Raw genomic sequence first — 14,524 nt, forward strand, 5'->3', positions numbered from 1 at the left:
AAAGTTGGAAGAATGAAGTGTTGCAACTTTTTGAAAGAATGCATGTTTAAAATGAAGTGCTGCAACTTTTTGAAATGAAGTATTGCAACTTTCCATGAAAAATGTTGGATTTGGGGTGTGTCCTTCACTCACAACTCTTCATCTTCTATATATAGGACCCTTGAATGTGTATTTGTTATTCTAATTCATTCCATAATTTCATATTATTCATTTCATATTAAGTTATATAAAACATTTTGTAGAAGTGATTATCTTTTGCATCAAAATATTGTTATGGTAGAGAGGAAATTTCGTTCGAATTCGTTGGTCAAAGTCATTTGGAGTGCTTCTATGACTTGATGTAGTCGTTGTATCTTGGGAGATGATTGTCGAAAAATCGTTAGTACCGATGCGAACTTTTTGTTAGATTGAAGTAAACAAAATTACAAGAAAAGCTCAAATTGGGGTTGGGTCTTGGACTTTTGGTTGGGAGTGGGGTAGGTTAAATATAAAAGAGTAATGCTATTTAGTCTCGTTGAAATTATAATCCCAACTTAGGTGATGTCAGTATCGCATTAAATGATAGGTAAAATTAAATAAATCATTTAATTTCACATTTCATTTGATAAATCATCTAACGTCACTAGACTGAGATTTAATGTCATGTTAAATGATAGGTAAAATTAAATAAGTTCACCTTTTTCATTTGGTAAATCATCTATCATCACTTAGATTGAGATTTAATATCATATTAAATGATAGGTAAAATTAACTAAGTCATTTAATTTCACTTTTTTCATTTGATAAATTATTTAGCGTCACTTGGACTGAGATTTAATGTCATATTAAATAATATGTAAAATTAAAGAAGTCATTTAATTTCACATTTTTTATTTGATAAATTATCTAACGTCACTTAAATTGAAATTTAATATTATACTAAATGATAGATAAAATTAAATAAATCATTTAATTTCACATTTTGACCTATCATCTAACTTTATTTAGATTGTGATCCTAACCCAACTTTATGTACTCACTCATTTAACATAATTATAAAAATGAGCTATCTCTTTCATTGGCAGAAAATTCAAAAGACGAAGCTCAACGTACCCTCTTCATCTTTCTTCATTGTATATTGGATTTCTCTCCATCTTTCTTTCTCGTATGTTCCCTCTGTACATCGGATTTTTAATCTGTTAATTATGTGAGTCACTGTTTACATTGATGCTTTTGTTCGTTGATTGGATGTTGCGAATTGCCATTCCAAATATCGACCTTTTGTCCTTTTACGGGGACATCCTGGGCTCTGTCCTTTTTATCTTTTTCGGATTTTTTCTGTTCAATCGCATGAATGATTAACCCACATAGTGAAAGAAAATCAAGAAAATGGTTTTCCCATCAGTAATTATGGAAGCAAAGCATGGAATGTACATGGGGTCTTCAGTTTTATGAACAATTTCTTAATTTTTTATGTTTTTAATTCATGTAGGTTTTAATTGTTATAATTCAAGAATTGATTTTTTTTCTTTATATGCGTGGTTAATTAGAGTAGGGATTTTTGATCGGTGCATGGTGGATCTCGAAGTTTTTGGGTTTTCTTTAGATCCTTTCTAATTTTTGTGTTTTGTCCTTTCTCTTTGTCTTCTGTTCTCGTCGTCGGAGTGGGGTGTAATACTGCAATTTACTTAACTTTTTGGGTCAAAATTTAGGTTTCTCAGGATATGTAATTATGATCATCTTTTTACACGACAAAATTAGTTTAAATTGTCACCATTCTTATTTTTTCTACTGATCATGGGATATTTTTCATTTTTCTATGTAGTGGAAGCAGAGTTACAGAACTTTCCATCTAAATTATAGGAGAGGATTGAATTGGCCATTGACGTCCAAGACTTGGACCTTTTAGTTAATTCCTTTATTGATAGAGAATAACATATTTCTCAAATGCTGAGCTTTACTAGGGCAAGAACTCAGCAGAGATCTAATAGATCTATGTCTTTAGGAGGTGAGATATTTTAAGGTCACGGAATTGTTTAGTATGTACGTATTTGCTGTTAATCTGCTTGATGTATGGTAAGTTTTTAATATTAGTAGTAATTACCTAGCTGTTCCTTAACCTATTATTTTCTCCTATTTGCAGGCATGGATTATGCCGACCCGAAGAAGAAGAGCAATATACTAGGAAAAATTCTAATGGCTGCTACCCTCACAGCAATGTGTATTCTTATGCTCAAGCAATCCCCAAATTTTAATTCCCCTAGCCAAGTAACTCTCTAGTCCCTTATCATTTTCAGTGCTTGGTTTTGTTGTTAAGCTTTCTGAGAAAGAAAAAAAGATTGAATTACCTGTTCCTTAAAATTGTTATCACTATGCGTTGTTTGAAAAAACATCGAGGCTTACGCATCGAATCCCACCTCTCATGAGGCTATCATAAAATGCCTCAAAACCAGCACCTTGAATGCCATTTGTGAGGCTTATGCCTCAATTTGCTAAGGCTAATGCCTCAAGCACGAGCCTTACGCCAACTAAGGTGTTTGCCCCTATTTTCAAACATTTAATTGTCGACGGTAGCTTTTTGAGTTATTTCTTTATAAGTTGATAACTAAAATATTTTTCGCACTCTTTTATTTTGTTTTTTCTACCTACATGGAAGAAAATGAGGAGGAGAATATACCAGTGCACTTAGAGGATGATGACAAAAAATGAAAAGAAACGTGTAATGAGGATGCAGATGTTAATGACTCCCTTGACGATAATATTAGTAGTGAAGATATATGAAATTCTTGAGTTGTCTCCATTTTTAGTAATAAATTAAATTTTGTTGCACAAGACGACGGAAACAAATTTAGATAGCCCTATGTGGCTTCTAGATCTACTTGTTATTGTATTTGAGAACTTATTATTTTCTATGTTCTTGATCTATTTTAACTTTGTTTGCAACTTAGACTTTTGATTTTGTTGGTTATTGACCTCGGATTTTGTACCTCTAGTGTGGCCAACAGATCCCAAGGTTTCTCATGTCCACACAAGCTTGATTTTTGCACACTTTGACAAACCGTTAGCCATACGTGGCTTTCTGGGGGGTAAAGTTGGTTGTGCGCACTCTGATGATTAAGTCAATTGTAGTAGTATATATTGGTGTGGGAGGTGTTTTAGACGCGAGCCTCCAATATAAAAAGGCGGTTGGCTTTGTGGCATTTTGTGATAATAATAGTGAGGATAGCAGAGTTGTAGTTTGAGAGTCTGAACTTGTATTACCTTTGGAATGTCACTTTATGTGAGATTTTATAATAGAATAGGATCAATGTCGATTGTAAAATGAAAGGATACGTGGCCTCATCTGTGCGGCTAAGACCTCTTGTTAAAGCTATCAATTAATCATAAGTATTGAATGCTAATACCATTTTGTTGCCCATAAATCTGACACATGACTTAGTAATGACCTGATTTGCTGGATAGGGAGGTGGTAGCAGTGAATTGTCACGTTAATCACGTACCAAGGATTGCATAGAAGATATCTCGCTAGGCCCCCTTATAGCCTCTCTCGCATGAGGGTTCGGTTCTTCATATAGGGACGACTCAGTCAAATGAGTTCGGCATCCCATATAGGTTCAGCCAACTGTCTTTTAGGCAGGGTGACGTGGAGTTCACGCACAGGTTTGCCTGCCACGTAGGAGACGAAGCGTAAAAATAGTACCTGAAATCCATGTATGGTTATTCATATAATACATAGACTTTTGAGTTGAGAGGTAGCTGCTAGAGTGAGATGTTCGTTGTTTGATTTGAGTCATGTTGCGTTTTTGCAAAGAAAAATAGTGTAGAGCTCATTAATTTTATTATGGATTTTTAAATGGTTTATGATATGTTATGAGCATATTTTTGTATTTTAGTGTTCTATTGAATTCTTTTATCGTTTTATCTAGAAGCTTACGCCTTGCCTCATGGATAACAGATGCCTCAATGCTAAATTAAGCCTTTTCAAATGCAGTTACTATGTTTATTCCTCTTTACTTTCTACCTTTTCGAAGTGATTCACTGGGTTGCCTTGTTTTCGGTTTTTAGGGTTAATCTAAGACTTTGTAGTCGGCAATTCGGGGGAGTAACTTATGATTTCCTGTCAAGTGGTCAACTGACTTCTTATTCATTCACAATGCAGTTTCTTAACTATGTTAGGAAGCAACTGCGTTTTGAGCACATTGCCTGCCTGGTTGTAATGCATAATATTTTGCTTGTTGATAAAGGTGGTATATCATATAGATTTGGATGTAACTTGAAGCCCTTCACCGTTTAAGAATGGAATTCTTTTATGAATGTTCAAATCTTGAGCAAGTGAAAGTGTTATTGTGTTACCAAACCTAAAGGCTACATGTTCATTGTCCCAGCATGGTATATAATTAGACTTTGCTGCAAGCTTGTCTTCAGATTCAGTGCAGCATAGTAGAACTGAAGTGTGTTAAGATTAGACCTCGTTGTCATCCGGATAGAGACAAAAAGAATTGAATTTTAATTAATTTTGTTTGCACTTTTGAGAAATTAGATTAGATTTGAAGATATCTTTACAAATCTATCCCATTTCCTCAATGAGATTCAGCTTTATAGGAAAGAAATAGAAATAAATGGATCCATTTTTTTATCTTTGGCTCACTACTCATGCCAAATATTTGTCTCTTTTTTAAATTTAACATGACTCGTTTTTGTTTTCCCTCATGTCTTTGTGCAGTTCTCACATCATGAACCTGGTGTTGTTCATGTCTTAGTTACTGGGGGTGCTGGCTACATTGGTTCACATGCGACATTGCGACTTCTGAAGGACTCATATCGTGTGACAGTTGTGGTATGAATAGTTCATTTCTGTTATCATTACTGTCCATTACTTTAACATAGCACCTTGAAAAGAGACAGTATTGTCGTTTTACAGGATAATCTCTCAAGGGGAAATCTTGGTGCCATCAAGGTCCTGCAGCAGCTGTTTCCAGAACCTGGGAGACTTCAGTTTATATATGCTGACCTGGGTGATGCGAAAGCAGTATCCTCATTCAGCATTTGTTTTTATAATACTTTTTTCAAGTGCAAGTTAAATATGGATTTGGAATTGTTACCTTAATCAATATGTCAGGTGCATAAAATTTTTTCAGAAAATGCATTTGATGCCGTGATGCATTTTGCAGCCGTAGCATATGTTGGAGAAAGCACCCTCGATCCTCTCAAGTGAGTGCCTTTTGATCTTATAGTAGGCCTTTGTAAATAATAGTAGGTGCGACCATAAAAGATGCCTCAAGCAGGTTTTCCCCTGATCAACTGGTCTCATGAGTAGTAGCTTAGAGGTTGACACTAAATGAAAGTTATGCAATTTCAATTATGTCAACAACGTGGTTGTTTTAGTCTACCTCACTATTTTAGTATCACTAATGCAAAAAATTTATTTTCTTTGCATTCAAACATAAGAATATAGTTAAATGTTGGATGCATTTGAAGTTTCGTCCTGAGTTGGGGCATGTAGTTACTAATGGTTGATGCTAAGCTCATTCTTGAATCCCTCCATCCCATACTCCAGCAAACGGGCACAGGTGTTTCTTTGTGTAGGCCAGTAGCCATTGCACTTTCTTGGCTTTTTTTATTTGAAATATTGTATGTTTAAACTTTACAAAAGTGATAAATGTAAAGTTGTAAAGTTATATGGTCTAATTTTAATCTAGTTTGAGCCATTCTGAGTCATAAAAATTGCAGTTCCTGTTAAATTATTATTATTATTATTTTTTTATTATTTTTTTAATGATAATCGTGTTTTTGATGCAGGTATTATCACAATATTACATCAAATACTCTTGTTGTATTAGAAGCTATGGCGGCCCATGGAGTGAAGACTTTGATATATTCTAGTACATGTGCAACATATGGGGAGCCAGAAAAAATGCCAATTACAGAAGTAACTCCCCAGGTGAGGGTTATGAAGGGCAATAGTTGCTTAAATGTTTAAACTTTAATTTCAGTATAATAAGTAACTTCTTGCTGTGACTATTTGTTGGTTTGGAGTTTTCTTACTGAACAGCTTACCGTATTTTGCATTGTGCAGCTTCCAATAAATCCATATGGAAAAGCCAAGAAAATGGCAGAGGATATAATTCTTGACTTCCATAAGAATTCAGACATGGCTGTCATGATTTTAAGGTACAAGCTAATATGCATAGTTGCTTAAATGTTTAAACTTTAATTTCAGTATAATAAGTAACTTCTTGCTGTGACTATTTGTTGGTTTGGAGTTTTCTTACTGAACAGCTTACCGTATTTTGCATTGTGCAGCTTCCAATAAATCCATATGGAAAAGCCAAGAAAATGGCAGAGGATATAATTCTTGACTTCCATAAGAATTCAGACATGGCTGTCATGATTTTAAGGTACAAGCTAATATGCATGATTTTAAGGTACAAGCTAATATGTATTAGACATTTTCCATTTTACAAGAATGTATGAGCTTCCAATGTTTGGTCCAAATTAAGTTTCTCTTATAGAGTTGATCTGTGTTAATAGTTGCCCAAAACGAGTACGTTGCTTTTCTTCATCAGCAAGTTAATTAACTGAAATTATAGTAAAAATTTTCTGTATTGTATTCACAGTTTCTTGGATCTCTAAAATCTAGGTATTGTATGTTATTAAGTGATTGAGGCGACAGAACCTGATATTATTTCATCTGTCATTTCTTTAAGTTTTGTTTCCACTTAATTAGTGTGTGTTGAAGTGGTATATTCATCCAGTCATGATGATTTACTTGAATAAATTTGGACTGTCAAACTCCTAATAGAGTTAACAATAGGCGAAAAGTTACAACTATCAATAGTAATACTTTCTTCAGTTCATTGTTAAACTCTGTTGCCCCTCTGACCTTTCCAGATTGAAAATATCATTATATTTCTTTTGCCAAGTATGGGCTCTACCTTTCCTACTTTATTTATTAAACTATTTCTTTTACTTTCTTTATTCAATTTTATATTCAGATACTTCAATGTGATTGGTTCCGACCCTGAGGGAAGACTAGGAGAAGCTCCCCGTCCGGAACTGCGCGAGCATGGAAGAATATCTGGTGCTTGTTTTGATGCGGCACGTGGCATCATCTCTGGGCTTAAGGTCTGCGTATCTTTACTCTTCAGATTTAACACCTGCTATACTTTTGCTCATAACACCTTCGAACAGGAAATTTATTTATAGCTCGAGAACTGATAATATGTGCTTGACAAACAATTATATCTGTACTTCTGTTGTGGTGCAGGTTAGAGGAACGGATTATAAGACTCCGGACGGCACATGCATACGGGATTATATTGATGTCACCGATCTTGTTGATGCTCATGTGAAAGCTCTGGAAAAGGCAAAACCACGGCATGTTGGCATATACAACGTTGGTACAGGAAGAGGTAACTTATTTCTCCAAATGCTTGTTTCCGATTGCGAAAGACTATTGTTATTGAAACTTTGTTCTTATCCCTATTATCAGGTCGATCTGTCAATGAGTTTGTGGAGGCTTGTAAGAAGGCAACTGGGGTGCCCATTAAAGTCGACTTTCTTCCACGTAGGCCTGGTGATTATGCAGAAGTATACAGTGATCCGACCAAGATCAGGGACGAGTTGAACTGGACAGCAAAACATACCGATCTTCAAAAGAGTTTGCAGATCGCTTGGAGATGGCAGAAGGCACATCTCAATGGGTACGGAACTCCTCAGGTGTCGTCAGCATAGATGTTTATGCAGTCAGCGTTCATTGTGGACGACTAACATAGAACCCCATTTTACTGCCTATTTTTGCCCAGTTCTATTAGCACCTAGGGGAGGAGATTGAGGGCAGGGGATTTTATGTTTATTCTTTAAACTATCTATATTCAAGTTTAACCATATGGCTCTTAGAGTTCGTAGGAAGCAGCCAGTAATATATGTATTCGACACATATATGTAGGCAATATTAGTTGCTAATGAGGTATTATTGATTTGTTATTGTTTCCTCTAATTTTTTCCAAGAAAGTTTGAATCAGGAGATGCTGATACAGGGCAAGCCTACTATCTTCTCACTCTATATTAATTTCATTTGTTTGTTGGGACATTTTAGGTGCAAAATCTGTCAGCAGATTGCACAGAATTGGCAATAATTTAACTTAAAAATACGGATTAATCTTCTTGGACAAGCTCCTGTCCAAACAGGCAAAGAGAAAACCTGTTGTTCAATTTATTACACTTTAACATGTGTTAAATTTCTCATAGGTTCCCAACCTTGATAAGATTGTCCTAAATCACTTTCATAATTATTAATCATGTTGTCAACCTTTGAACATTATGTGGGAAAATGCCCATTTAGACATTGAGGCTGTAGTTGGTTTAGTTTTGTGTTTTCCATTTTCAGTTTTAAACAATTTTTAGTTTTCTTTGAAAACACGCGTTTGGGCATTTTTCGTGTTTTAGACATTGATAACTAAAAACGTTCAAAACGATGAAAAACCATTTTATATTTTCAATTATAAATTTTACCTCGTTTTCAAAAACAATGAACCAAACGCGTTTTTCGCATTTTCGAAAACGAAAAACGGAAAACAACTTGAAAACGCCAAACTAACTGCAGCCTAAATGTTCACATGTTATGCATGTGATGTGTTACTAAAATTCTTACAATTAAAATGCACAACATTTTAATTGTAACGAGGATCATTAACTTTTATTCATTTTCAGGTTGAAGTCTTTAACCTTTTTCCATCACATCGTTAATCTTAATCTTTCATAAATTAGAACATAGTGTCCCTATGATAGTTTTCACTCAAAAATTTGATTAGCGCGTTACAGTGAGGGGACAAATATTTAATCATATTTTTTTATATATATTTTTGGTTTATTTAAAATTATGAGAGATAAATAAGTCTTTTTAGTTTTCTTCACTCTTAACAAAATCATTAAATAATGTTGTTATCAATGACAAAAATGTGCTAAGTTGAGAATGGGAATGCAATAAAAAAAATTAGGGGCATAAGCATGACATTGAATAAACTGTTTGAGCTCCATTTTTATTGGAGAATTTGTTTTGAAATATTGATTTTTGGGAGAATGTATGGTTAAAAAATAGAAAAATAATTTGAATTTACTTGTAAAATTATTTTATAGAAGAATGTATAGTTGAAAAAAAAAGAGTTCTGAGAAAATTATAGCTCAATTAGGGCTAAAATAACGTGGTGTTTTTATATTTAGCCCTTGTTTGATCCCCATTTTGAGGGAAAAATAAATTTTTTGAATATTGTATTGATGGAAAATGTGGTTAAAAAATAACGAAAAATTTTGGATTTGCGTGTAATATTATTTTATTGAAAAATGTGTGGTTAAAATGATATCAAATTATTGTTTAAAAATATATTTTTTTAAAAAGAATGTGACTTAAACAAGGGCTTAATCATTTCAAAAACTGATGAAGATTGAATATTGATAATTTTAATTTAATTCAAGCAATTTTATCTATATATTGTATTTTAATTTATAATTAGTTTAATCTTTAATTAGTATTGAGACTCTTAATTTTCATAATTTTAATTAAATTAAAATTTTATTTTCATTTAGAGATAGTCGTTATCTTTAATTTTTATCATTATCTAAAATTGATCATTATCTATGAGTTTAGTTTTCAAATTTTAAATTAAATTGAAATATTAATAGTTGAAATTTTATCCAATTTTCTTAAATGCTCGTATTTGATATATATTTATATATATATTTTTAATATTGAATATTGTCAACAAATTTTCGTTTTCTATCAAAATCGTCTTCCCCATCGAAGAAAGGTCTATTGAAATGGTTAAGGCAAGTCAGTCTGAAATTTCAAGAATAGAATCTGAATTTGTTTCATCTGATTGCTGCTATGTCACAGAATAATAAAGATATCAGGAAAACTCAGTAGTAATTCACAGAAATACCAATAGTACACAACCAATATTTTCTTTCTTGGGAAATATACCAAAGACATCTTCATCCAGTAAAAATTCATATAATGTTGCATCACTCTACAATATGTAGACATAATCCCGTTGGTACTTTTAAGATAAATCGACTTAGATGTAGGTTTAGGTAAGATCATCTTCATCCAAGGGTTCTTCTTGATCCTTTGTGTCCATCTTAAATGCACTGACATCACCTGTAGGAAGCTTCCTTGCAAGCTTGACGATCTGCATAAAACTTACTTTTAGCTAAATTGTTCCATTATCAATATGAGCATTGACGATAATGAAATAAGTAAAAGGATAAAACGAAAAACGAATAAAATTTTTCATTTGTCAATTTGTTTTGAGTTGGTTAAACCTTAATAATATGGGCAATTTTAGAGTCGAGAAGTGTTTCCATATGACATTTCTCCATGAGATGTACAAAGAATGGGAAGTGCTTCAATGCTACTGTATACATCCCTAAGTAAGGTCGTGTTTCGCATGGCTTTTGAAAGTCAAAAGGAGTTTTTGAGATGTAAAAGCAGCTTTTGAACCCGTTTGACTAATTTTATGAAAGTGATTTTAGAAGAAGTTGGTCTAATGTGGCTATCTCTAAAAGCACTTTTAAAATAAGAAGTTCTTTTAAAAATTAGTTTTCAAACAAAAATTAAGGTATCTTCATCCAAAAACTTTTCTACAAGAAGCAAAAGCAAAAACAATAGCTTTGTCAAACGGGCCCTAAATAGATGCAGTAACTCCTTGAACAATCATTAATTGCATAATTTTTGAATTATGAAAATATAAAGTCTGCAACTAATAACCCACTAACAACTCCCAACAGATTTAAACCCTGAAGCAATACTTGCTTATGTTCACCACAAAAGTTCATTTCATTTTCCAGAGCGAAAAAATGGTGATCTGAATCCAATATGATAATAGACAATGTTTAAATGTCTTGGAACATTTACCACGTGATCAAGATTGGAGACAATGCTTGATTGAGCAGCACGTTTGATTTCTTCAACATCACCTTCAGTGTATGCAGAAAGGAGTCTACTGGCGGCACGGTTTTGATCGCTGTTCAAGAAAGCTTCAACCCTGCCAAGAAGCAAAGAGGGAAAAAAATTGCCATAATTAGCGAATAAAAGTAAGGGTAAATTTCCTAAAATGAATATGACGAGAAAACAAATTAATAGCAAGACAGTTGGATTTAACGAAAAGTACACGAATTATGTCCTATAATTTTAAAAAAACACAAGCTTATTCAAGCATCAAAGAAATCATTAGTCAAGGACAGGGGAAGAAATTCCTCAATCCTCACCTTTCATGCAATGCAAAATACAGAAGACCAAGACAGTGGCCAAACACTGATAAAAAGATATCTGTATTAGACGTTCGACATCTTTCCCATTCAGTGATTACTTTTGGGACTTTGACCCTCCATAAATGAAAAGGGAAACTACTCTGGAAGCCCCTAAATTTTTCCAAACATGATTTCATTCCTTCAACTTCGTTTCAATCCAATTTAGCCCTACAGTTATAAATTGTCACATCACATGGGCCATGGAGGGGTGAAAATAGCGAATTCTGGTTTAAAAAGTTAAAACAAAGTAATAGTAAGAGAATGGAAAGGGGGGATTGCCCCTTTGTCCCTTTCATCTCATTCCGTTTAGAAACATCATTTCACATTATTTAGGCCCATCTAGAGAAAGTCCACATATCTTTTGTTCCTAGAATGGAACCAATTTTTTCTTCAGGTCCAAAATAATACCATTTCTTCACTTTTTTCACCCATCAAGATGTAGCCATGAGCATGCGTGTGTGGATAATACCAAGCCATACCATTTAGTACTTTTCATTCGAATCCAGTAATGGGAGGCATCATTTAAGAATGCCAACTGAGTAAAACGCAAAAGCCACAAAAAGCTCAACTTACTGACAACAATCGTTGTAACACTTCTCTGCTTGCTGGAAGTCGTGAGCATAAAGATGCACAATGATGGCACTGAGATAAGCCTACATCCAAAAGAGGTTAAGCTAATAATTCCAGGACACGAAAAGGACTTCTGGACTTCAAATATATCTGCGTTTCCCACAATTGTGTTTTGTTTCAGAAATACACAATCTTCTAATGTATTACGATTACAATGTTTTGAGTGCATAAAAAAGCATCTTCAATTATTGATCCGTCAAGATATCAATCAATAAACGTTTTGTGTATTTTTCGGCGTATTGATTGTCCGCAATCTTAATTTACTGATTTTCAAGGCAGTATGATCTATTCAGAGGTGACTACTGTATTCCCCAAACCACCTAAATTTTATTTCCTTAATGCTTAAATCAAAAAAGCTATTGTAGTCGCTTCATAAAAAATTGAAATTTTTGGGGGAAAGAAAGAGAATATCAGGGAATAAATTTAAATCTGTGCTGTGATTACCCCTCAAATAATAGATTAGACACATTAAAGCCTATTCAATGTAATTATCTTACTGTTGTATTCATCAATACACAAAAGGGAATAATGCAAACATAGTTTTAAAACCAATATTTCACACTAACTATAGGAAGGGAAATTGCATCAAGAAAGGCTCTGAATAGATGGAAACCAAACTAACAAGCTTTCACACCTTGCATTGGCTATGGGTAGCATTGCATTTATCAGCTGCTAAGGCCAATCTTAAAAGAAAAGTTGCAGCATCTGCATACCTGTATAGGTAGCAAAACCAGTAAGACATCAAAACTTTCTTTACTAGAAACAGGAATGATACACACATTGGCATGAGTTTCCATCCAGGTGTGTATAAACCAATAAATGAATGATAAGAATAATACCCCATGTCAAATCCACAAGCTGTTAATGGGATAACTAATTGCAACGTATTTTAAGTTCGAGAATGTCTAGGATACAATCATGGACAGTAAATTTATTTTTTAAGAAACTATACCTTTCCTCAGAAACACTAGTGAAAACCAAAAAGGATAAATGTAAATTCACAAGAATATGAAATTCTTGAGTTGTCTCCATTTTTAGTAATAAATTAAATTTTGTTGCACAAGACGACGGAAACAAATTTAGATAGCCCTATGTGGCTTCTAGATCTACTTGTTATTGTATTTGAGAACTTATTATTTTCTATGTTCTTGATCTATTTTAACTTTGTTTGCAACTTAGACTTTTGATTTTGTTGGTTATTGACCTCGGATTTTGTACCTCTAGTGTGGCCAACAGATCCCAAGGTTTCTCATGTCCACACAAGCTTGATTTTTGCACACTTTGACAAACCGTTAGCCATACGTGGCTTTCTGGGGGGTAAAGTTGGTTGTGCGCACTCTGATGATTAAGTCAATTGTAGTAGTATATATTGGTGTGGGAGGTGTTTTAGACGCGAGCCTCCAATATAAAAAGGCGGTTGGCTTTGTGGCATTTTGTGATAATAATAGTGAGGATAGCAGAGTTGTAGTTTGAGAGTCTGAACTTGTATTACCTTTGGAATGTCACTTTATGTGAGATTTTATAATAGAATAGGATCAATGTCGATTGTAAAATGAAAGGATACGTGGCCTCATCTGTGCGGCTAAGACCTCTTGTTAAAGCTATCAATTAATCATAAGTATTGAATGCTAATACCATTTTGTTGCCCATAAATCTGACACATGACTTAGTAATGACCTGATTTGCTGGATAGGGAGGTGGTAGCAGTGAATTGTCACGTTAATCACGTACCAAGGATTGCATAGAAGATATCTCGCTAGGCCCCCTTATAGCCTCTCTCGCATGAGGGTTCGGTTCTTCATATAGGGACGACTCAGTCAAATGAGTTTGGCATCCCATATATGTTCAGCCAACTGTCTTTTAGGCAGGGTGACGTGGAGTTCACGCACAGGTTTGCCTGCCACGTAGGAGACGAAGCGTAAAAATAGTACCTGAAATCCATGTATGGTTATTCATATAATACATAGACTTTTGAGTTGAGAGGTAGCTGCTAGAGTGAGATGTTCGTTGTTTGATTTGAGTCATGTTGCGTTTTTGCAAAGAAAAATAGTGTAGAGCTCATTAATTTTATTATGGATTTTTAAATGGTTTATGATATGTTATGAGCATATTTTTGTATTTTAGTGTTCTATTGAATTCTTTTATCGTTTTATCTAGAAGCTTACGCCTTGCCTCATGGATAACAGATGCCTCAATGCTAAATTAAGCCTTTTCAAATGCAGTTACTATGTTTATTCCTCTTTACTTTCTACCTTTTCGAAGTGATTCACTGGGTTGCCTTGTTTTCGGTTTTTAGGGTTAATCTAAGACTTTGTAGTCGGCAATTCGGGGGAGTAACTTATGATTTCCTGTCAAGTGGTCAACTGACTTCTTATTCATTCACAATGCAGTTTCTTAACTATGTTAGGAAGCAACTGCGTTTTGAGCACATTGCCTGCCTGGTTGTAATGCATAATATTTTGCTTGTTGATAAAGGTGGTATATCATATAGATTTGGATGTAACTTGAAGCCCTTCACCGTTTAAGAATGGAATTCTTTTATGAATGTTCAAATCTTGAGCAAGTGAAAGTGTTATTGTGTTACCAAACCTAAAGGCTACATGTTCAT

General features: G+C 34.0%; 2 protein-coding genes across 5 annotated transcripts; one reads left to right on the forward strand and one right to left on the reverse strand.

Moving 5' to 3' along the window:
* The first annotated feature begins 1,055 nt into the window (after positions 1 to 1,055).
* LOC111392431 (UDP-arabinose 4-epimerase 1) lies at positions 1,056 to 8,015 on the forward strand. 4 transcript variants are annotated; one of them, XM_023017779.1, is made up of 11 exons: positions 1,056 to 1,144; positions 1,805 to 1,987; positions 2,123 to 2,247; positions 4,703 to 4,816; positions 4,901 to 5,008; positions 5,099 to 5,190; positions 5,779 to 5,920; positions 6,056 to 6,150; positions 6,975 to 7,104; positions 7,247 to 7,391; positions 7,472 to 8,015. In XM_023017779.1, the coding sequence occupies exons 2-11, from the start codon at positions 1,927 to 1,929 to the stop codon at positions 7,711 to 7,713; spliced, it is 1,254 nt and encodes a 417-aa protein (XP_022873547.1). In that variant the 5' UTR covers positions 1,056 to 1,144; positions 1,805 to 1,926; the 3' UTR covers positions 7,714 to 8,015. The 4 variants fall into 4 exon arrangements, with proteins under 4 accessions (XP_022873547.1, XP_022873546.1, XP_022873548.1 ...); XM_023017778.1 differs by having other exon boundaries at positions 1,069 to 1,186; XM_023017780.1 differs by lacking the exon at positions 1,056 to 1,144 and adding an exon at positions 1,299 to 1,467.
* Positions 8,016 to 9,831: 1,816 nt separating this feature from the next.
* On the reverse strand, positions 9,832 to 12,859 carry LOC111392437 (gamma-soluble NSF attachment protein-like). Its single transcript, XM_023017786.1, has 4 exons — positions 12,551 to 12,859; positions 11,860 to 11,939; positions 10,892 to 11,021; positions 9,832 to 10,166 (listed from the first exon to the last, which is right to left on the reverse strand). Exons 1-4 carry the CDS (start codon positions 12,758 to 12,760, stop codon positions 10,065 to 10,067), a joined length of 522 nt encoding a protein of 173 aa, XP_022873554.1. The 5' UTR covers positions 12,761 to 12,859; the 3' UTR covers positions 9,832 to 10,064.
* Positions 12,860 to 14,524: the final 1,665 nt, after the last annotated feature.

The sequence above is a fragment of the Olea europaea genome, unplaced genomic scaffold, assembly GCF_002742605.1.
Source record: "Olea europaea var. sylvestris unplaced genomic scaffold, O_europaea_v1 scaffold93, whole genome shotgun sequence".
Lineage (NCBI taxonomy): Eukaryota > Viridiplantae > Streptophyta > Magnoliopsida > Lamiales > Oleaceae > Olea > Olea europaea.